Here is a 23,195-nt window from a genome sequence, read left to right as displayed (position 1 = left end):
TGAGGTAGCTGTTTAAGTGATGTCCGAACCCGTCGACCAATCAAAGGGCGTTTGAGTGTATCACGGTTTTAGTCGTTTTTAAATTACGATTTTTTTAATTCCACGTCTCAATTCACAGTTGTTTCATTTCAAGTTGTTTCACAGAATTTGAACAATTCATCAAATTTCAAGATTAAAATTCAAGTTCCGTGAAAGTTCTGTTGATATTTCATCAAGTCAAGGTTGTTTTCCAGTACTTAGGACGGGTTGTTTCACAGAATTTGAACAGTCAAATTTCAACAATCAAGGTTGATTTTCAAGTTCTGTGAAGGTTCTATTCAAGTTCTTTCATCATTTCAGTTGAAACATCTGGACAGTAATGATATAACAACAGAACTTGAATAGAACCTTCACAGAACTTAGAAAAATCAACTTTGAAAATTGATGAATTGTCCAAATTCCGCAAAACAACCCGTCCTTAGATAATAACAGAACATGAATAAAATTTTCACAGAATTTTAATATTAGCTACGATAGAGTATTTACGTCTACCACTATTTGCGCGCGTATTAATTGTGTGCTGTTAATACATGCAAGATGCTGAAAGAGTTCTTTTGATTTAGATAAACTTTTGTAAAGTCGTTTCAAAAGTTACTTCACGATAGAGAGATCGGCCTCGCTTAGTTAGTAGTAGAATAGTAATCTTCCTGATAATGTTTCCACCCCAATGCGTTTATGTAACGGATGCCATCCATCAATCCGATTCCGTAAATACAACAATACATGCAATGAATTCAGAGAGTAGTGCAAGCCTAAGCGGATTAGCACACTGTTTACTATCAGGCGGTATTTACTAAAGATTACTTCAGCTAACTGGCAACTAGCTACGAATCCATTAACATCCAGGTACGCATCTGCTCATTATTTCGGAATACCTTACAATTACTTACACTTGGCGTTAAATGAAATGTATGCGCTTCTTTTTTATGTTGAGTTTTGACTAACGTTTGCAAATATTATGAAGAAAAAATTAACCCTTAGCTTGGGTTAAACGTGCATAAATGTTGGGATCGGGTTCGACTTGTCTTCCGTTTAGACACCGGTACATAATATTGTATAAACCGAAGAGCAAAAATTATTTGATTTTTTCAGTTGTGAAACATTGCCCACATATCAACCCAAGTGATTCGCGACGTTTGGTGAATTTGCAGGGGTGCCCGGGTTCATGGAGTGAGGTTTTTCTAGGTCTTGGCGGTGAATGCTTCTGCCCACCGACACTTTGGTTGAGAGAGAGAGCCTTTGACCTCTCTAACAGGACTCTATCGACCCATACATCGCCCTGCACCGCAATGGAAGAAATGAGAAATGAAACACTGATCGCCAGATTCCTACTCACCCCTCATAACCGTTTCTTTCCCAGAATTTCTTCTCCTCTATTTCCTTAAACAGACCATTTCACAGCATATCCAAAAATGACATAGCCTAATGTGCGAAGCAAATGTAAAAAAAAGTGTTTTTTCATCCCTCTTTCATCATCTCTCTTTCTCTTCCCGTATTTATTTTCACTGGATAACATTTCGTTAATGGGTCTGCAGTTTAACTGGCGCTAGGCAGTTATATTTCATCTAAAATTATCGTAACATTTTTTTTTAGAGTAAGTTTTTAACTTTTTAACTTGCCACATAATTCCAAGCTATATATAAAGATTTATATATATATATATATATATATATATATATAGGTCCCACAACATTTATTGCGTCCGTGCGTAAATCCGTCTTTGGGCGTCCAGCACTTCTAGTTCTTTTTTTTAGATTGTTTTTGTGAATATTGCACTATGTTTTACTCACGATAATCGCTAGTATCATATTTTTTTAATATTCATAATAATGCAGGTGTTGATGTTTATTACACTTTCATACATTTCTAGCGTCACGTACATACTCACGTCCGGGTGTATATTTTTTGTATATTGAAGGTTCCTTTTAATATAGGTTTCACGTCCGTTCACTCTAATTTAATTGTTACGTCTTCCGTATATTGCTGACTATTCTAATAAAGGTTTCACGTCCATACTGTATAATTTATTCTTGCGTCCGAGTGTATATTATTTGTTTGTTACATGGCGTTTCGAAGGTCGATTTCATTTTTACGTCTTCCGTATATAAGGCCCTTAAGACTCTTGGATTTGTTTTGAGAGTTTCAAAAGGTACATTTAGGCCGTTGTTATGCCCCTTATATTATAAAACCCCTTAGGATTGCATGACTTATTCTGATATGGGAGATATATTTCACCTTAAAAATAATCAATATAAATATTGTTTATTTTAATTCTTTTATATATCGAGACAAATAGACATCTATATTTTTTGCAATCCTTTGTTCATTTTGAATATCTACTTATGTGAGACTTCTTATCATTTTTACCAATGTATCTTATTTTATTATACGCTTTTGTTGTAACATTTTTTTTTCATTCTATTTTGTTTTCTCTATTGTTTTAATTTTGAAGAATTTATAATAACTGCGATACTCAACTATTAAACTAGAATGTAAAAGTCTATAAGTGTGATAAATAAATTACCAAATATTTATTTGTTTAAACAACACAAAATATTTCTTACTCTTCTAGTGAACTTTTCACGTTCATAGTGAATTAATTAATTAAATACAGCATCTGTGGTTGAGAGGTAAGACTCTCGACTCGCAATCCGAATCCCGTAATCTGACGGTCAAACCCGGCGTGCCCAAATAATTTTTTATTTGTTTGTGTTATTTCACAATTAATACATTTAACACAATATAAAGTGTTTTTGCAACACGTTCCAGAGTGAAATATACTCTCAGTATCGCCCTGGTGTGAGACAACCATTCCGAATGTAAACGTTATTTCTAAGCTTTTGCCGTGTTTGGTGACCAGATATAAATATCCAGGTACTTTTTTATATTTCTCTTCTCCATCTTCTTCCCCTCGCCAATACCTTCACCCTTGTACTCAGACTGGGGATGCCACAGTTCCAAGACGGGAGCGGTTGAGACTCTTGTGCGGTATTTAAAAAATATATGTATATATATTTGTTTTATTTTTTTTGGCATCCAGAAACACACCAGACCTGACAACAAACTGTCTACTGATAGTGAGAAGTTTGAATGAATACCTTGTTGGATCTTGTATACAAACGTACCTACTGGGCGCAGGCGTGTGACAATTTTTTTTACAACGATATCCTTAGTAAAAATGTATCATTTCATAACGCGCCAGTTCGCTCGATTACAGAGGGTGGTCGGACCTTTTTAGGTCGGGACGTCAATTTACCATCTACTGTAATCCATCTTACAAAAATGTCCACCCGCGCAGGGTGATTTTTAGTTCTGAGTGCTACGTGGCATCGTTGTAAATGAAATAAATGTTGCCAAATCTAGCGTTTTGCTTCACCAAGGGCTCAAACAATACATAAAAATGTACAAATGCACAAACGGCCATGGGGACGCAATACTATCGACGTAATGCGTGGACGCAGCACGGCCGTCGTTATGTATACAAAATAATATCTACTCGTGATCGGTTACGAGGATACAATACCATCGACGCAGCACTTCCGTTGTTACGTATTCAATATAATAATATATGAACCCAATTAAAGTAGTTCAAAGATTGGTAATCAAAGTAATTTTGAAAAAACCATCAAAATTTTCTACCGAAATTCTTTTTACAATTTTCAAAGTACCTACAGTAGACAAAATGTATCAAAAATATTCAATACTTCAAATTTACAAAGAAATGCAGTCAAATACTCATAACGTGCAATTCAATACATCAGCAAGATACCAGAAAACTATTAAAATCCCAAAATTTAACACTAAGCTCATTCAAAATACCTATCTTTATCTAGGCATAATTTATTTTAATAACCTTCCATTAAATTTAAAAAATATCGAAAATATTCAGGAATTTCACCTTAAATTAAAAAATTACCTTAAACTATTATAAGTCCAAAATACGTTTACTACTTACATCTAGAAGTAATATTGTTTAAATCTTGTGTTGTTTCTTTATAAATTATTTACCTTAATACTAACATGTACATAATTCAACTTGAATTCCCTCACCAAACACAAGAGCATTGTCTCTTTATGGTGAGGAAAGGCTACTTTAATTTCATTTGTTTTATATCTTTTTTTATCCTGTATACTTATCTATGTAAAAATATATGTTTTCAAATATTAAATTTAAAAAAAAAATAAAAGAATAAATGTTTTTATATTTAACTTAATTAGTTCAACCTCAAATTGTAATATTTCAATTAATGAGCTAAACTTATTATTATCATTATGCTTAAAATAAAAATATTTTTATTTTTATTTCTTAACATCTTTAGTGTTACAATATTTACAACATAATATTTCAATCACTTTTCTGATAAATCAGATGCTTGTAAAAACTATTAATAACCTTACAAGAAAATACAATAAAAGTATTAAAAACAGGTTATTTATAAATAATACCTAAGAATGATAAGCAGAAACATAATATATGGAGTTTATTAAACATAATTGAAAAGTAACTACACGGCAAACACGCTCATGTAATCTATTTAAAGAAAAACACTGTAAAACCATTTCAAATAAAAATTCTTGTCTTAGAAGAATATGTTCAACATATGTATAATAACATTCTCTATTTTTTTTATTTTTTTTTATATATACAATAATATTATTATTGGGTTTATAAAAACAGTTTATTTTTAAACAAGTTCTGCTGTGTAATTATTATTACGCGTGACAGCTGTTTCGCCCTCTAAAGGCATTATCAAACTGTGGGTAGCCCACTTACAGACGATACATTTATATTATTTCTAGGTAGGTATTTTAATTTCAATTACTGATTTCTTAATTGATTTCTGAGTAAAAATGTTAGAAATTATTGCTGGTTATTACACTAGTAAAGTTTCCCCAATTAGTGTAATGTTTAAATTTGACTGAATGTCTTAATGTTAGTTATTCCCAAACGATGACTCATAGGGTTATTTTAATAGTATAATTAAGTACTTCAATGTGCACTCGTATTTGCACTAGGTTTGAAGATATCTAGTAGGGGTGAACGAATTATATTGGTTTGTTCATTAATTAGAATAGCTTTTGGATTATTAGAGTTTTTGTTAATTTCTAACTGCTCTAAAAGATTCAGTTTACGGCCTTTATTTTGTACGTGTAACGGAGTTGGTTTATTATTATCATTAAGTGAATGATTTTCATCTAGGAGATGTTTGGCAAATTGAGATTGCATTTTATTATTATTTTTAAAAGATCTTATATGTTCTTTGAACCTAGTGTTAAAGGACCGGCCCGTTTGTTCAACATAAACAGCGTTGCATTCGTCACACTGGAGTTTATAAATGCCACTATTTTTTAATTTGAGTACCTTACTTTTTGAGTTTTTAAGAGATGATCCTAAGTTGTTATTTGTGCGGAAGGCAATATCTAAGCCACATTTTTTGAGGACTTAGGCAATTTTATTAGATGTCTGTCCGATGAATTCTAAACACCCGAATTTATTATTCGTCTTATTATTAGTCGCTGGGTAAATTAATTTACCCAGCGACTAATAATAAAAAATAAAATGGAGTTCTACAAATTAAACTTAATAACAATAAATAACATTCTCTCTGATTCTATCTTCAATGTCACCAAAATAAATATAAAAACTCAATTAAAAATGTATTAAACGTGTACCAAACTGCATAAAATGTAATGACATATATTATGTAGTATTATTTTATAATAATCTTCTGTTTTAATAATCTCCTGTTATAATAATCTCCCTCTTGAATAACGTTATATTTTTTACAAAAAAGCAAATAATACTTCTTTTTAAACCACTTTATATTTATTCAACACAATATTTGGGTTCGATCCAAACCGGTCGACGAAATATAAATTAAAATAATGTGGTTTAAAACAAAGTATTTGTTTCATTTGTATAATGTCAAGCCACAAAGTGTTTGCTTTCTTCGATAAATTTAATATTTTTTAGATAAATTTAAGTATAGTGTTTAAATTTTTAGATACATTATAGAATAGTATATTGAGGAAATCTGTAATTGTAAAATGAACCACATTGTAAACTGTTGATTTCCCTGAAATAAAATAAATAAATAAATAATATCAAACAATAAGAAAAGTTATGAGGTGGTATTAGAGAATTTTAAATTGATTTTTTTTGTAACTGTTATAATTTTTCTCTGATATATCTTGAAGTAATTTATTAAAAAAATTTATACCGTTAAATAGTGATGTTGTGCTGTTGTAGTTCAAACTAGTGGTACGGTTAGTCCTCCAATATAAATAATTATTTTGCTTAAAATTAATTGTGGAATATTATTTATATCAAAGAAATCTTTATGTAATTGAAGTACTTAATGTACAAGTATTTTTCATTAATTTTTGTGAGAGGGGAAACCTTGGAAAACATGTATTGTTGGATAGTAATATGGCTTGTTTAAGATAATTTTTGTTAATATTTTTTGAATTGTCACAAATGGAAGTAGGCATGATTTATATGCACCCTCCCTCCCCCACCACAAGCCACGATTCCCTTTATTGTAGTAGTGTAGAATGTGCAAGTGGAAAATAAATATCTTTATGTATTTTTAATGATACAGAATTTCTAAGTCGAAAAAATATAAAGATGAGTTTTCTCATTCTGTCTACTGTGGAGTTTATTTGACTTTTCCATTTGATGTTATTATTGATAATTATTCCAAGATGTTCACATCCTAAGCACCCTGATCAAGTTTCTGAAGGAATCGCTTAGGTACCTGCTCACGCATTCAGTTCGAGTTGAATCCTGCAATCGTACATAAAGATAGCAGCCAATAAAAATATGCGTTAAGAAAATTAAGATTATGTTTTATTTTTATTTTTATATTGAATTCCTCACAAGAGTCCCAACTGCTCCAGTCTGGAGCCAGTTAGCCAGTGAGAAGGGGAAGCGATGGGGAAGAGAAAGGTGGGGAAGACAAAGGTGGGAAAGTACCTGACTATTCAGATATAGTCACTAAACACGGCTTAAGCCACAAAGTTTCAATTCTGAATGGTGGTCTTACACCCGGGTGATACTGGGAGTAACTTTCACTCTGTTGATAATTTTCAGTCGAAGTATATTACAGTAAATATGATCGAATCGGATAGGGACACATTATCTCAGTTGGTTGAGTCACGGCCTGGAAAACCAAAGGTCCTGGGTTCGAGTCCCAAATGTGACAGTGCCTTTTTCAGATTTTTCCATTTCAGATGTTCGATTGAGTTTCGCTAATATTGTCTTCATTAATTAAAAATAATACCTAATCTAGATCGGCCACGGGTTCGCAATACTATTGATGTAATGCGTGGATACAGGACTACCATCGATATGTATTAAAAATAATATCTATTCGTGAACGGACGCAATACTACCAACGTAATGCGTACACCCAGCACGATCGTCGTTATGCATTAAAAACCACGTAGGATGCTTCTTAGTTCTGAGAGTCAAGCGGCATCGTTGTAAATTAACCCGATGTTGCCAAATCTGATGATTTACTCAACCAAAAGCTCAAATAATGTACAACAATGTACTTGCCAATGGCCACGGGGACGCAGTACTATCGAAGTAATGCGTGGACGCAGCACGATCGTCGTTATGCATAAAAAACCACGCAGGACGCTTCTTAGTTCTGAGTGTCAAGCGGCACCGTTGTAAATTATCCCAATGTTGCCAAATCTGATGATTTACTCAACCAAACGCTCAAATAATACATAACAATGCACTCGTGAATGGAAACGGGGACGCAGTACTATCGAAGTAATGCGTGGACGCAGCAAAACCGTCGTTATGTATTCATAATAATATTTCAGCGTTATCGGCCATGGGGACGCAATACTATCAAAGTAATGCGTGGATACAGCACGACCATCGTTATGTATATTAAATAATATCTAATCGTAATTGGTCTCGAGGACGCAATACTATCGACGTAATGCGTAGACGCAGTACGATCGTCGTTATGTATCGAAAATTATATCGACCGTCGTCGTATATTCAAAATAATATCTACTCGAGATCGTTCACTGGGACGCAATACTATCGACGTGATGCATGGAAGCAGCACGATTGTCATTATGTGTTAAAAATAGTATATTCTCATGAGCGGCTACGGGGACGCAGTACTATCGACGTAATGCGTAGACGCAGCACGACCGTCGTTATGTATATAAAATAATATCTACTCGTAATCCGTCTCAAGGACGCAATACTATCGACGTAATGCGTAGACGCAGCACGATCGTCGTTATGTATCGAAAATTATATTACTTCGTGGACGCGGCAAGATCGTAGAAATGAATAAAAACATACACTGCTCAATATATACATCGTGTAGCGAACCTGTCGGCAAAATGTCAAACGTTCAATATTCGTTTCCAGACATTCTGAGAGATTTTTTGCTTCCACAAAAACTTTTGCCATACGATTCTACATGGGGTAAGCACCGTTCTGGCCAATTTTGAGCTCAAAACATTGTAGCGTCCGTATATCGGACGCTGTAAGTCGGTGGACGCTGCAATGCTATGGAGTTTTTAGGGGTCGGACGCTATATATATATATATATATATATATATTAAAAAGAGAAACATTCCCTAATTACGAATAACCTGACAATATTTGAAAATCTCTCGTACCACCGCAGTAAGCGGTAAATGTTGCTTGTGTCGTGATGGAGGACTTAGCCAGCCGAGGAATTGAACACGCTACTCCTGGTTGGGACCCAAACGCGATAGCAACTCAGCCACTGACCGATCATAATATATTAATAATAATTAATATAGCAATAATAATTTTAATTTAAATATTAATTATATCTGCAATCGGTGAATTATTTTCCCATTTGATCTCTGGTGATTTGACGTGTTGTTTTTGTATTATTTTGTATTTATTATGCTTATATAATGCACTTGCATAATGTTGATTGACTAGATGATCATTTGTGGAAAAGTGTGTGGAAGGGTTTAGTTTTTCCTGTGGAGAAGATTTAACCCGGACATAAAGTCGGAAAAAATAAAAATACCTAATATCCTATCCGAAAATTATTCCACATTATAGAATATTATAATTTTAACCTTCCACAATTATTTTTTTCTACAATAGTCATTGATAATAAATTAAGTAATTACTACTTCCAATTGTTATATTCAGTGTCTACTTATTTATATTTAAATGTGACTCTTTATTTTTTTCAAAGAAAGCTATATTCTCTTTGTTAAAACCAAAGGCCGCTAATTTGAAAGGATATGCATACGTTTTACGTGTCGGCTTTACTCCGATAGTCCAGAGATGGCGTTACTAATACGATACGTTCAGTTTAATGCCATTTATTTTTTGTAGACTGAGCACATTAGTCCCGCAGCTGACATTCAAATTGGAATCATTGGGTACTTAAATATATGCCTTAGATATTGATTGGGAAAAATCGATTGCAATTAGACACACAGAAAATTCCAATAAGTCTGTGTAGGTTTTATATTCTCGCCATATGTTTTCTGGAATCGCAATAATAATGTTGCCGTTATAATTATATGCAATGGTGTCACCAAAAATATATTTTTTAAATGACGTTACTTAAATCACTTTTATATCACATCTCTTCTACCCACTGTTAACAATAAAACTAAGTCAAGTAGATCATTTAGAGAAATGGTTTACCTACATTTAGAGAACGATTCCAGTAGATTCAATATGTTTTTTAAGAATGTTATGTACTTTAAAAAGAAAAAAAATATTAAAAGAGTGATAACAAATAATACATATTGATAGAAGTAAGTAAGAACATCAAGAAGTGTACAGCAGAAGGTTAATATTAAGAAAATTACAAAGTATGTATACGAACCGTCCAATGACGGTGTACAACAAAATGATATTTAAAATGATCTACATAAGGGTTAGTATATAATAAATGTTTCAAGCAGTTAATTAATACCTCCTAAATTGAGAATATTTCGTTTTTAGGGAGGGAGTATCGTCATAAGTTTTTAACATTAAATAATTTTAATACTACTATACATATAAACTTTAAAATTATGAACATATGTGTACAGAATAACAGTTGCCTATACGCTAAATATTGCAAACATAAAAATGAAAAGTGCAGAAAATAAAGCTTTTAAAAAAACCCTGTTTCTATTTATATTTTACACAGATTTTTTTACAATAATATATACCACACGACCAAATTAGTTTGAGGTAAAGTTTATTCTTAAATTTTTCATAATTTTTTCAGCTTGTGTTTCTTTAGGGAGTTTTTTAAAACATTTAATGACTGAGTATGTGTAATGGTGTTGTGCCGTTGTTGTATTGACTTTAAGGATGATTATTTGTCCCGTGATTCTCGGTCTGGTACTCAATGACTCTATTAATACTTTATCTTTGTAGATTTGAAGTAATGCACTTTTTTATGGATTCTATTTAATATTAAAACTTTAAATTCTTTGAATAATTAAAGAGTCAAATAATTTGCCGTTTTGTTTTAGAATTATTTTAATGAGATTTCTTTGAACTAAGAATGATAATTAAACACTTAGGTAAAAAGCCAATTACGATAAAAAAGATAAACAAAGATTTACCTATTTCCTAGATCTTAGATAAATATAAATTTTAGATGAATATTTATTTTCTTTTTATTTTAGTACATCAATTTCAATATATAAGCATACCCTATTGAAGTTTTTTTCATCAAGTAGTGGAATATTTTAATAAAGGTATTTAATTTGATTTGACTAACACATAATAATTTTGTCAACTGAAACAGAAAAAAATATTTTGGATTTTTTATGTTTTGTGCTTGCATGCTGTGTAGATCAAGTTGAGTGATATTTTGACTTTATATTTATTTTTCTGCAATTGTTTTAATAGTCGTTTCCTGCACTATTTTCATGTATAATTTCGTAAATATTTTATATATATAAATATATATATATATAATTATATTTTATATATATAAATATATATATATATGTAAAAGCCTTAAGAGGCGTGAAATAAATAAATAAATATAAATTTAGTCGTAAGTACAGTAGCACAATGTGAAATGAATTGCTTGACTACAGAAATTTTTATGCTTGTGTCATATGACATGTAACCGTGGATTTGTACAATACAATTCAAGGATAATATAACACCTATGTGTGCTGTAGATCTAATTAGTTTTGAAAAATATAACTACGATGTGTATTTGTTAAAGTGTTTCCTACTTTATTTGTTTTAAATTTTATATTTGCGATCTTTCTTTTTCAAACAGAATATTTCCAAAAGTAGGTTAGGTTAGGCTCCAACCAGCAGGCCTCTTGTATATTTTACACAATTTATAATACTTATTCTTTTCAAGAATGAAGGGTACCCCTTCGAAATAATTTACCGCGCAATTTTCACGCCTTCGAGACTGAAAGCCGACCTCTTATTCCACTTGTCCAATTAGGTGCCTGCATTAACTTGGTGGCATTGTCCTGTTTTATATTGAGCTCACACCAAATTAAGAATAAGAAAAAAAGTGTTTTCAATCTTACATGACCGTAATTCTTTAATTCAACCATTTTTTTTTTAATATGATTACGGACACCTATAGTTTTTATAAGTTTAAAGAGTTTTAGATCGTCAGCGAAAAGCAACACATTAATATTATTATCAATGAAATCATTAATAAAAAAAAGTATTGGGCCTAAATGTGACTCTTGAGGTACACCGCTTATTGTAACTAATGTGTATGACATGCACAAAGCTTTTTCTTGCAGGATCGTGGCCCCGAGACTTTGACACCCAAGTTTGATGTTTGTATCTCATGATGGATATCTATCAACTTGGGATACGATATTAGTATTTTCTTCTTCTTCAATGATATATTGCTTTTATCGAAAAATTGTAAAAATACTTCTTCGTGTGTGATCTTTAATAAGTGGAGATAAAAAAATCGAATAAATAAATTGATTTGGTACAGCTCGTTTGACAATTTTCTTGCTACAATTTCCTTCATTCAGATATTTTAAATGCAAATTTCGTTTAATACGGTCAAGGTTATAGATCGGATAAAAGCATTGACATTCGATCAGGAAACTGTGGATACGATTCGAGCCACTTCATACAATATAAGAAATATAGGTGCATTTTTGAACCGATAAGTGAAAAATACAATTATGCCTAATCTCAAATGAGTTTATCTAGTCATGTTCTCCATAAAACGGTGATGCTCCAGTATATTATTGAAAATATCACAAATGTGAGGTACATGTAAGTATAAAAGGTCATGGGGGACAGTTTTACTATTTTGTAACACACGTGAAAAGTTAGTTGCTGAACTACTGTCTGTAAGTAACTTTGAAAATGCCGATGGTCAATGCAGAATCGTTAGTAGTTGAGTGACTCTGTTGATTGGCGCGTTCTGATTGGCAGTTCTCGCTTTCGGAGTATACAACGTACATGGGATCTCCTACGAGTATATTTCCAATACAAATAAGTTAACTTATTTCAATAAATTATATTAAGTAAAGTTGAGAGATAAGTTTAAAAAATTGTTTGAATAAAAATATTTTTCTGCGTTCTTCTAAAGTGTTGGATCGAGCATTCCTGTTAAGATCGAGGATGGATAGTACGTACATTCTCTCATATATAGATAAACGCATAAACCTCTTTTGTAGTTTTTATTTTTCTAGAATATGGTTTTGTTCAGAAGGAACCCAAATAATTGAACTATATTCTAGGATACTGCGAACAACGGCTTCATTTGTTCTTCGTATTGCGATTCCGTTAATAAATGATCTCGCATTACGAAGTACCAGAAATGTGCATTACTTACATTTTTTTGATTGTTAGTCTGTAAATGCTGTCCTCGTATTATTAGGTCGATATATATATAAGATCACATGTAGGTTCATCTAAGATTCTTAAGAACTCTGATCACCGGGATACATGTAGACCAATTTTTAAAAATCTCAAACTTCTGACAGTGACGGACATATATATAATGGAGTTATGCCTGTTGGTTCGATCATCTCCAGAAAACTTCCCACAAAAAAAACTCAACACATAAATACTCTACAAGGTTCACAGAAAACTTATTAATCCCAAAAGCAAACAAAACTATATTTCAAAAAGGACCACACTACATGGCCATTAAAGAATATAACAACCTTCCACGTAGCATCAAACAAATAACCGACATACTTAAATTTAAATCAACACTAAAAACATTTCTTTTAAACAAATGTCACTACACCTTAAATGAATACCTTTCATTATAGACTAAATACATTAATGCCTTACTTAAATTAAATAACTCTGTTTTTTTATTTTTTATTTACATACATTTGTTAACTTGTAATCTGGTTATATAATATAATGTGTATTCGTTGGGTTAGCTGGAAAAAATAGGATGTAACCTATAAGCTATACCCTTTGTATTCTTTTGGTGCAATAAATATTTTTTTGAATTTGAATTTGAATTTGATTCCAAGAATTATGGAAGGCGGAAACACGAAAGTTAGAAACTCACTCCACATTCTCATATATAGTTTTCTCGTGCGTTTACTAACTGTCTTTATTTCTCAATGCCTTACCATACAACACGAGCGATACGTTTATGCCCATATTTGTCCATAAAACAAACAAATACTCATGACACATGGCAACACATGGCCTATTATCTAAGAAGGTATATCTACCTGTTGATCAAGGACTTCAATTCTTCATTAGAAAATTGAAGAGCTTTGTGGTAAATTTGAAATGATTTAATATTCCCACGACCATTGTCCTATTTAATTAGGGTGTTTGGCGGTATTGTGCTTCCTCCTTCGATAGCCCTGATGATGAACACTGCAAGGCTATCTGAAGAGGAAGGGCAAAAAAACCCAACATTTACTTTTATCATATTTTAATTAAGGTAGGTACGTATTTAATTTAAAACTGTCTGTTTTGGAAACTTCTGTAAAGTGTTAAATCTCAGTTGTTTAATTTTGTCGTTATTGCATATTATTGGTATTTATTTATTTCAGTATTATGGGTTCATGTAAGGTTAGGTACTAAGTTCTAAGTAAGTAGGTGTATTATTTTTCATGATCACATCAACTAGACCGAAATGGGTAAAACGCTTCAAGCCACAAAATGGAAACTTTACAGGAGACGATAAAAACGAATTCTCATATGTTCGTAAAACTGATTAAATATTTTAAGTTTATACTACATTAAATTTATTGTTTAATTTACTATTGTTGTTTCTCAAGTTTCATTATTTAGGGTGAATGTATGCACAGTAGTTTAAAATTGATACAAGCGAAAGTTGGCCCACTTTTAATGTGCGCTTTCATGCATGGTTCTGTAAGCAATTGGAATGCATTTCACTGATGTCTTTGATGACGCATAAGTACGTCTTAACCATTAAAAAAACTGCATCTTTTCCTTGCGATTGACTCCCGACGCAACATACTCGCAGTTTTTTTGGTTAAAGGTCGAAGAGATAAAGGTGAGAAAATGGCAAATCTAGAATAATTATCTCCCCACCGAGCTCTTGATAGCATTATTCCACTAATTATCAATTGGAACTAGCAGCCTCGAAGTTTTTGGTTAAACTTAAATTAGGATATAAAATTTCATATTTGACTCTACATTTGTTTGTTTTATTTTATTTTAGGGAAATCAACAGTTACCATATGGTTGGTTTATTAATGTTTAATTGCGAAACAAACTAAATAGATTTCCTCATTATACTAATACATTCTGTATTAAACAATTAAACAGTACTGTGATCAAATTAACATATACATATTTTGGTTTAGTTCATGTACAAGTGAATATATTTTAAATGTAGTTTATATTTATATTTATTGGAATTGAGGACATACACGGGAGAGAATAGTATTATGTGTTGAATACAGTATCAAAAACAAAACCAAAATGCTTGCCTTAAAAGACTGTGTTCACCACAAAGTACAATTTTCTGAAAATATATACATAAGAGAGAATTGTATTATGTTTTAAACACACCCTATTAAGGCAAGCATTTGGGTTCGAATTAGTTTAAGCCAAAAATAGAGAAAAATTCAAGATGTATATTTAATAAAAACACTCCCATAATAATATCCAACAGAATTGTATTCTAAAACAACAAAAGTGCTTCTAAAAGACGATAAACCGATAAATAATCAACTTATTTTTTTCACTGATATAACTAATGACAAGCAAGTAGAAATAATTCCCAACAAATGTAAAGCATTGTGAGTTAAAGTACGTACACAAGTGTACGTAGTTGCAGTGAAATTAATTCTGTCTCCTTTATAATAAAGTCATATAAAGCGAAACCTTGGATTTTTAATTGCATTATATCTATTGGAAGTGGAATGCGTTTCATTGATGTGTTGAATAAATTCTACCTTCTTTAAAATCAATTCCTGTAAAAAAGAGAATCCATCGATTTTTTATCGAGTTCCATGATGTTCTCATGACCTTCCGAATGTATTAATCGACTACGTTTGAATAAATGGTCAACATGAATAATTGATTTTATTTTAATCATTAATATCGGTGGTGCATTTTTTACTATAGGTAGGTACTTTAATTATTAATAATGTTTATGAACGCAGTATTATTATATCATATTATGTTGTATCAATATCTCAAGGATAGTCGTAAGCAGTTTAGAATTACAAAAAAACGATCGTAACCGACTTTATAAATTAAGTTTTATAATAATACAATAATATGAATCGAACACTGAACGTATTATCGTATAAAGAGAACAAAAATCTTATGTTAACGAAGGTAAATGACTGTATTTCTCAGATAAAAAATATTATGTCAACGAAGGTAAATGACTGTATTTGTCAAATAAAAAATCTTATGTCGACGAAGGTAAATGACTGTATTTGTCAAATAAAAAATCTTATGTCGACGAAGTTAAATGACTGTATTTGTCAAATAAAAAATCTTATATCAAAGAAGGTAAATGACTGTATTTGTCAAATAAAAAATCTTATGTCAACGAAGGTAAATGACTGTATTTGTCAAATAAAAAATCTTATGTCGATGAAGGTAAATGACAGATAAAAAAGCGCTACAGCGCAAATTCGACCCTATTTCTTTCGGTCTTATTTAACCGTACCATACTTCAACTAAAAACTACCGACATTATCTTCATTTTCTTAACGAATATTTTATTGGCTGCTATCATAAATATTAAAAATGTAGTCTTACTATTTAATTTGTTTCAAAAATAAAATCAAATTTAGTAGTCGACCTTGTACTTGACAATGCTAAAACCATTCCAAGCAATGGTTTGACATTGGTTAATGACTAAGAACTACTAACATTATCTTCACTTTCTTAATGCATGTTTTTATTGGCTGCTATCTTCAAAGAGAGTAAGCCCCAGCAAAGCTGGGGTTCTGGGTTGAATTCTTAGATACTACCGATTTTTTCTGTTTTAAATATTATAATTTAATTAATCACAATTTGAGACTAATTTTGCTTTTACTACATTTTTCATTCATTTTGCAATAGGAAGATATATAAGGGGATTTAATTTGCATTTCAGATGACGAATTTAGTACAGTAGTCCTGTAGGTTTCTTTTAAGATTCTTATTTGCATACACTTCCAATAATTTATGCATACCAACTTTCGAAGGTCCAAAATACACGGACTATTGGTCTGGCGGCTCCATTCTTAAAATAAACATGACGCCGAAGGGCGTTTTGTGCGAACCTGGTCAGGGACAGGACAGTCCGGGCACCTGGACTCCATGAGCATTACTCTACAGCAGAAAGCTTGCGTTATGTCAGAGTGAGCCTTCGCCCCCCCCCCGCCCAGGCTCGTCCGCCCCCCGGGCCAATCCGCCCCCGTCCCCCGCCTCCGCCCCCGCCCCCCGCTGGAGAGGGGGACGCCAGCACTCAGTCTGAGTGAAGACATTGTGCGAGCAACTAGTCCCCGCGAGTTTAAAGTGGATAGCCGGGGACAATAACAACAGCTGTGGCGTCGAGCAGCCATGGCGACGGGTAAGCTCTCGCATATATTTGATACCTATCCTTCTCACACACCTGTTCCCCTAACACGGACCCGAAATCACCCTTCATTTTTTACCGTACTCCGCGGTCGCTCTGCGCGGGATATCGCTACTACAACTTACACTAGTTATCTATTTAAGTCTAGGAGGTATAAATTGTTATTGTGAACCTTTTGTTAATTTGCAAAGTTAGAATCTAGCCTAACTGACTACCAAGGCTTTCTCCTGACGAGAAGATTCCATGTTTGATAAGAATAAAACGATCTAGCGTGAGATAAATCAACAATAACAAAGTGGTGCAAAAACAACCGTGGTAGTGAGACGTAAAACTTTTTAGCGGCATTCAAAACCCGAACTGATTTGTCCACGATAACACAGCTCCGTTCTCCGGAGAAAAGTGATTGTTGTGTCTTGTGTCTGTGGCCGCCTGTGATTGTGCGCCGAGCGAGTGCAGAGTGGCGGGGAAGGATTGTATAATGGCGGACAGCGCGAGCGGTCAGCCTAGATATACAGTGCTATTTAAAGACAGCGAACACTCTAGCACCTACACACTGTACAGCCTCCGAGCCAGCGATGTTTGTAGCCAAGCGCTAAGCTATGCACTTATTTATCTCTGGCGGCTCATCTTCGGTTGGGACCTACTCCCTAGCGCCTGAAGTCAGAGGTTTCTAACCTCGATCTATCACGTCATTTTTCCTCCTAGAAATCTGTGAGTCTGAACTCGGCTCATTTGCTCAACGCTATGAAGACATTGTCATCTCCGGAAACACCTAATAACCTGTCAAAGACCACTCATCTGTCAACGAGCTAGCACGTGACCCCAGTGAGCGCAACCTTCCTCGCACTAGAGATAAACAGTGTGACACGAATAACCAACGAATCTTGGTGGATTCAAAGTAAACAGAAGCGCTGGGAGTTTGAATATTAAACATTTATTGAATCACTAGACCTTCAATTGACGAGAACAAAAGAATATAATTTGAAAAACATTATGGCTGAATTCTAAATGACACTGAAAACGTATTATTGTCGACATAAAATGTACGCCAACTATTTTAACATGAATTATTATGCGGTTTTGAATATCGTCATATTGGCGATCGACTAAGAAGTGGGTTTCACGCGAAGGACTTCATCTAGGAACATTAAACATTACTCCCGCCCACGTAACACAGCCTACGTTAGAGGTCGACCTCCGTCATACTATGGCTCCTTCATTCCACTTTGTTTTTTAAGCGAATACTAATAATATAATATGAATAACGGACATTTACTTTTGCGATGCTCGAATCACATTGAAACGAGTTTTTAAGTGATACCTCGGCTGTGAAATTAAGCGCTTACAGAAAGCCGTATATCTGGCGGAGGTGGTTTTGCATAAATCATAGAGAATTATGGGTAAGACTGGCTAATTAGATTTTACCCCGGGAACGAATTAGATAAAGCCGGCAGACATTCTTGGCATTAAATGTAGATAAGACAAGCAACAACTGTTAAAGTTATTTTTCATCAGCCAGTAAAGGCAGGCCGCTGATAGACTTTTTTATTGTTATAGTTTGTGGAATTTGTGAAACTCCAGTTTAAGTTAAGTTTTTTTAAATGTCAAAATATAATTTATTTAAAAAAAAACTGTTTCTATAAACCAATAAGTCAAACTGTTTGATAAAACCCTCGGAAGGTGAAACAGCTGTCACGCCTAATAGTTGTTACACGCATAACTTGTTTATTAATAAACCTTTTAAAAACATAAATTAAATAATAATATTATAGAATATATGATCGAAAAACTTTTTAAAAGCTGATAGATCCCTTTGTTACATTTCGATATTTCTCATAACCGACACATTGCTCAAACACAATGCTGAGTATAAACAGGGCAACATTTCCGCGAGCGAACAAAATTTTCGATTGCTTCGTTCCTCTCCCATAACTCGTGGCTCGGCTCGCGGAAATTTTGTGCTGTTTATACGCACCCTTAAACGATGAAATATCACAAAGGAGCTCTCCGTGGTATGCACGTAATGTACCTCGCCGTATATATCCGGAAATTAACTATGGACGTAAATTTTGTTATTTTTTTAATGATAAACTAGTTTAATTTTGTACCCTGACGATGCTCGAGTGAAGCGAAACCGGTCGGTCTTAAAATTAATAAAAATTCGTGGTTTTAAACAAAAAATATTGTTTTATTTTCGATAAATTAACGTTTATAAGACAAGGTTTTATGCATAGAATAAAGGATAACAAATATTTATAAGCAATAATTAGTCATCCGGAATATTTTCAATTTGTATTAGTATTTCGGATGACTAATTATTGCTTATAATTATTTGTAAATTTTGTATTTTCATAATATAATACATGCTTGCTGGCAATGGAAATGTATTTGTTGTGACAGGTTTCCGGAAATTATTATGAACTATAAAAAATAATAATATTCATTTCCAAAAATTATTAAATTATTGAAGACAATATTAGCAATTTTCAATCGAAAATTTGAAATAGAAAAATCAGAAAAGGGTACTGGGTTCATTTCCTACATGTGACCGTACTTTTTTCTGATTTTTTAATTAAAAATTTTTGATTATAAATTGCTAATATTATCTTCAATAATTAAATATTGCAATTTGAGGTTTTCTCATTAAGTTATTCCTAAAATAAAATTATTTAATGATTAACGTCCTTTTTATGGGTTTTATATATGACTAGTGAAAAGTACACAATATTTATTATACATAACTAAACTGTCTCATTAACAATATTTTGTATTTGTTAAGTGATAAACTGTAGATGTTCACTGACTCGGTATTATTATTTCCTCCCATAAGTATTCTGGGCAATGTTTTTGGTCCCAGAATTTTTTCCCTGAAATAAATCCTGACGTATAATATTAAGTAGCGGAATCTGGAAGCTTAGCAATTCTGGATTATCAAATGCATCATTTGTCAGTGAAAATCCTTCTGTTCGACAACTTAAGGCTTAATGCTAAATGACTATTTTGATTAATCTTTATAACGAATCGGTGTACATTATGGATACCAAAAAATATGCTTTTGATAAATTGAAGGTTTTCCTTTCATTTTCCTTGGTAAGAATACAGATAAAAAATAAATACTCAATAAAAAAAGGTAAATGTTAACTACAATTTTTTTTTCAATAGAAATGTATGAACGCGTAAAGGAAACAAATTAAAAATAATACATTATTATTGCTAAGACTATCTGTGACAGTTTCCCTTGATTAACTTTTTTGCTTTCTTATAAAATTATTTCCAAAATAAATAAAAACCTTTTTGGCTTGAAATCGAACGTTTCAAGACTCCGTTTGTCGAGCGATTTTAATGCCTATTATCTACATTCGTGACAATATAAGGCATACCAAGAATGTACACATTTTTGGCTGGTAGCTTCCTCTTAAGCATATTCATTTAATGTAAAAGAGTGTTATAGTTCAAATAAATTTCTGAAATACCCATATTAAAACTTATAAAACGAAGAATTTTTTTTTTTTTTTTCATTTGTTTGTAGGTACATTAATATTATGAACTGATACCTATATTATAACTATTTTGTGTACCCAAAATATAATTATAATTTAAATGCTTTATAGTACAAGCACTATAATTTACATCGTGATCAGTGTAAGTTAGTACTAGTACATATTAAAGGAGCTATATTTCAATATCACGACTGCATGTAATTTCTACCGACCGCATTTTTTACATCAGTTTTAACCGAATGTAATAATTATTTTTCTTACATAACACTCGGAGAAATCGGTATCCGATAAGAGTAATGTTACTCGTGCTTCTGCGGTTCACCCATGGGGGTATTATCATGGCTTGTTTATATTGTATATGGGGAACTCGCCTGTGAATGATTCCAAACATCTTCAAACTACGCTGTGCTCTTCTCTGTGAGTTCACCGTTGCGTGTGAGATAGATTGCTATCATAATTCATTCACTATACCGTAAATAAGATTCCTAAAAGTGCTAAAAAACCTGATATTTTAAACCACACTAAGAATAATGAATACAAAAATATTTTCTTATTTTGCCCATAGTCCACATTAAATTCATTGTGTGTTAAAAGTTTTCTACTTGCCTTACTATATTTTATTTAAATTATTTAATTTAAAAATATATATTTTAAATAAGTAGTAATAATATTCATGTTATTATTTGTAATCATAACCACTCGAGCCATTTTTGGCATATTATGCCATGCTGCAATAGTGTTTTTCGTTAGTATTAAAACCGTTAGTTAACGGTTAGGATAGTTTTACTTGCCCACTACCTACCAAAATATTTTATAATTAAATAGATAGGTGCCAAAAATATGGAGAAAAATAGTTGAACGATGATATTGTTAAATCTCAATTTGAAATATAAGATCGACAGATTTGAAGTTTGATAAATAGTGTAATAAATAACCAGTGTTCAAGTTGGTTATGACGCCTGTCCCGATAAGACAAGAGATTCTAGGTTCGATTCCTAGATGGGATTGTTATCTTTTTTTGTTTTCACGTGTCTTGTTCTATTTCGTGTTTTGTTTAGATTTATCAGTATTATCTATTATTTTTCAATTATATAAATAATTTACTTGTTTTAACTCAGCCATTTGGCATTTCATCTGTTTGTAAATTTGTGTGTTACGTTCCGGTTCCGGTTCAAGATGGTGGACGTTTTGGGTACTACGAACTCGCATGATCGTGGTTCCTACTGCGAAAATATAATGGTGCTGTCCATCATTGCTTATTTAATCCCCTTTTTATGAATTAGCGTGTTTAAGATCTACTATCCTGGTCATATTTGTATAATATACTCGTATATTAACTTTAAATGAACACCGTTTGAAGAGAAAAAAATGTTCTCTAACTATTTTCTACAAATAAAAGTATTTTAAACAGTAAAACTTTGGATAAATTAACATTCCTGAAGATAAATTAATGTACAATATTGGTCACCAAAAATTTTGTCAAGTAAAAAAATTTAGCTTTTCAACTTTGAGACGAGACATGTGTCAAATTTATTGGTTCACTAAATTCTATTTGCACAATTCAAATTAAAATGGATCAACATGACCTCATTCTAAAATTTGTTTTTTCAACCAATATTTATTCAGCCATCGCAGAAAAATGGGTAATTAAATTATAAAGTGCTCTTTACCGTAGAATGTATTTTTTTCAAAAATATATTGTGAACTCATTTTATCTGCATCTACCAGGCGATGTTTTTATCTGCATGTACCAGGCAACGTTTTTATCTTCATCTACCAGGCAATGTTTTTATCTGCCTCTACTAGGCAATATTTTTATCCGCATCCAATCCAATGTTTTTACTTTTGAATCTTGAATTTATAATTATCTTCAGATCCAAACAAATCTGAAACAATTCTGAAAAAAATGAATACCGCACAAGAAGTCCAACTGCTCTCAACCGTCTGGAGATAGTAAGACTATGGCATCCACAATTGGGGTGTTTTGTGAGGCTGAAGGTAGTGGGTATGGGAAGAAGATGGGGAGGAGGAAGTTGGAGGAGCACCTGGCTATTCAGATCTGGTCACGAATGTCACAATGGCTAAAGCCATTTCAAACAACGTTTTTTTACTGAGAGTATCTTCCAATCTAAGTATCCTTTATATTCTGACCTAATACACTCCAGTATTTGAACCCTCGACCTTCAGATTGCTAATCGAGAGCCTTACCCCTCGACCACGGAGGCCGTCGTCGTTAACGAAATATGTCCATGTTTTTACTTCTCGAAGATGATTATGATTGATCGACACTATTCCCAAATCCACAGAGGCAGAAGAAACACGTGTTATTCTGTTCACGTAAATTGATTCGACAGACTGGAAACTGATTTTATGAAATAAAAAAAATCTGATATTTGATTAGTCATCATATTAAAAAAATTGTATTCTAATACCATTTAGAATCCTTTCAATACTCAAAACACGTCTGTGCTACAGCGGGAAATACTTTGTCGTGTGAAATAATTGCAAACAATTCACATTACCAATATTTTACCAACTGTACTACTTTCTGATCTTTTTGGATAAACTTACTTACGTTTATAAATAATGTATGATATAAAATAAACAGTATTTTTGTCAAACATTAAGGGCCGGTTGTTTCACA

The 23,195-nt window shown here is 32.4% G+C and overlaps 1 protein-coding gene across 4 annotated transcripts in view; it reads left to right on the top strand.

Moving 5' to 3' along the window:
- Nucleotides 1-16,951: 16,951 nt before the first annotated feature.
- dpy (fibrillin-like protein dumpy) overlaps nucleotides 16,952-23,195 on the top strand; it is a 297,715-nt gene continuing 291,471 nt past the window's right edge. For all 4 annotated transcript variants that reach the window (XM_089634031.1, XM_089634030.1, XM_089634029.1 and 1 more), the window contains exon 1: nucleotides 16,952-17,045. In XM_089634031.1, the coding sequence (XP_089490157.1) occupies nucleotides 17,036-17,045 (10 nt within the window). In that variant the 5' untranslated portion in view covers nucleotides 16,952-17,035. The remainder of the gene's footprint in view (nucleotides 17,046-23,195) is intronic.

The sequence above is a fragment of the Hesperophylax consimilis genome, chromosome 8, assembly GCF_061612785.1.
Source record: "Hesperophylax consimilis isolate HC1 chromosome 8, BYU_Hcon_1.0, whole genome shotgun sequence".
NCBI lineage: Eukaryota > Metazoa > Arthropoda > Insecta > Trichoptera > Limnephilidae > Hesperophylax > Hesperophylax consimilis.
The sequence above is the reverse complement of the archived record's forward strand: the minus strand, read 5'-3'. Positions and strand labels throughout refer to the sequence as shown.